The 1,409-nt window shown below is 36.8% G+C and overlaps 1 protein-coding gene across 1 annotated transcript in view; it reads left to right on the top strand.

Annotated features, from left to right (window-relative positions):
* RASSF6 (Ras association (RalGDS/AF-6) domain family member 6) overlaps positions 1–1,114 on the top strand; it is a 39,522-nt gene extending 38,408 nt beyond the window's left edge. The window contains exons 6-8 of the mRNA XM_012659841.1: positions 131–249; positions 339–436; positions 538–1,114. Coding sequence (XP_012515295.1) covers positions 131–249; positions 339–436; positions 538–613 — 293 coding nt within the window. The 3' untranslated portion in view covers positions 614–1,114. The remainder of the gene's footprint in view (positions 1–130; positions 250–338; positions 437–537) is intronic.
* Positions 1,115–1,409: the final 295 nt, after the last annotated feature.

Genomic DNA, 1,409 nt, shown 5'->3' with positions numbered 1-1,409 from the left:
GCTGTGTGTGCTTTTCAGGTCTTACTTCTTCCCATGTAAACTAAAGAAAGAAAATGAATGGGAAAATTATCTTCCTTCTTTTCCTCTAGCGTGAACTCCTGACTGTGGTTGTACTTGTTTTCATTTGCAGAACAGAGACGGCTGAAAGAGACAGACATTCCTCTACTGCAGAGACTCCTACAGGGACCCTCCAAAAACAATGCTCGCATTTTCCTCATGGATAAAGACGCAGAAGAAATTAGCAGTGATGTATGGACACCGTCACCCTAATCTGTCTTTGCTTGCATTCTGACTCAGCAGCTCTCACATAAACGCTCTGCTTTTTTTTCCTTTCTTAGGTGGCTCAGTACATTAACTTTCATTTTTCTCTCTTGGAATCCATTCTTCAAAGATTAAATGAAGAAGAGAAAAGAGAGATTCAAAGAACAGTAATAAAGTAAGTCAAGAGCATGCACGCTAGGTACTTGGTTCTTTGATAGGTTCGATGCACAAAATTTGTCCAATTTTTAATGCTCTTTCTCTTCTTCTCATTTTCAGATTCAATACAGAAAAGGCTATGATACTGAAATGTCTCCAAAGCAAACGGGTGGTAAAAACAGAGACTACAGTTTAGTAGTACAGGCCACTATTGCTAAAACACTTCAGCAAAGAGAGATATTACTATTCGGTGAATACGTAAACTCTGTACTTGCATTCATACAAATATATATGACCTTGAATCTGTAGAAAATTGAATGTCAAAAAAGCTTGTTTCTCCTTGAAGTGATGAAGTTAACTAGAGTTCACAAGTGGACTAAAATGAGCTGGAATTTAGTTTCAGTAACTGAAATAAGCCTGGATACTGTGTATCCCAAATTTCTTTTATAGTAAAACATGTAATGAACTCGAATATAAATGGTGTCTTCAAATACGCAGATTAATCTTGTTTGAGCTTGAACTCTCAAGAGAACTGAAACATCATCAACCAACTCAGAAATGACTCAGAAGTAAAAGCTGCCAGTTCTTGAAATGAGAAAGAAGTACGTTTTTACACTGTCGAGGAATCTAATGGCAAAACTCTGGCATTTTCATAGCATCCAGGACTATCTTTATATGGGTAGGTGACTTCTGGCTATCTGTAACGTCAGAGCCGTCTGTCCTTTGGGAAGGAAAAGATTATGGACTCTGTTAAAGAATCCAAATAGTATTTTCTCAACTTGGGTCCTTCTTTTTGTTTCTCTCTCTATTCTACTGATGACTTCCCAAACTATTCTTAAGCTTTTTTTGAAAAGGTTAGTCGAACTCTTTTTCTTTCTTTATTTTTCCAAACAAATATACCACGGATACTTAATATATTGCATCAGCTAAAACAAAACTTGGTCCACAAATACCTGTTGGTTGCTGAATGAATGCAATGGGTAAAGCAAAGC

Source organism: Propithecus coquereli, unplaced genomic scaffold, assembly GCF_000956105.1.
Source record: "Propithecus coquereli isolate 6110/MARCELLA unplaced genomic scaffold, Pcoq_1.0 Scaffold64, whole genome shotgun sequence".
Lineage (NCBI taxonomy): Eukaryota > Metazoa > Chordata > Mammalia > Primates > Indriidae > Propithecus > Propithecus coquereli.
The sequence above is the reverse complement of the archived record's forward strand: the minus strand, read 5'-3'. Positions and strand labels throughout refer to the sequence as shown.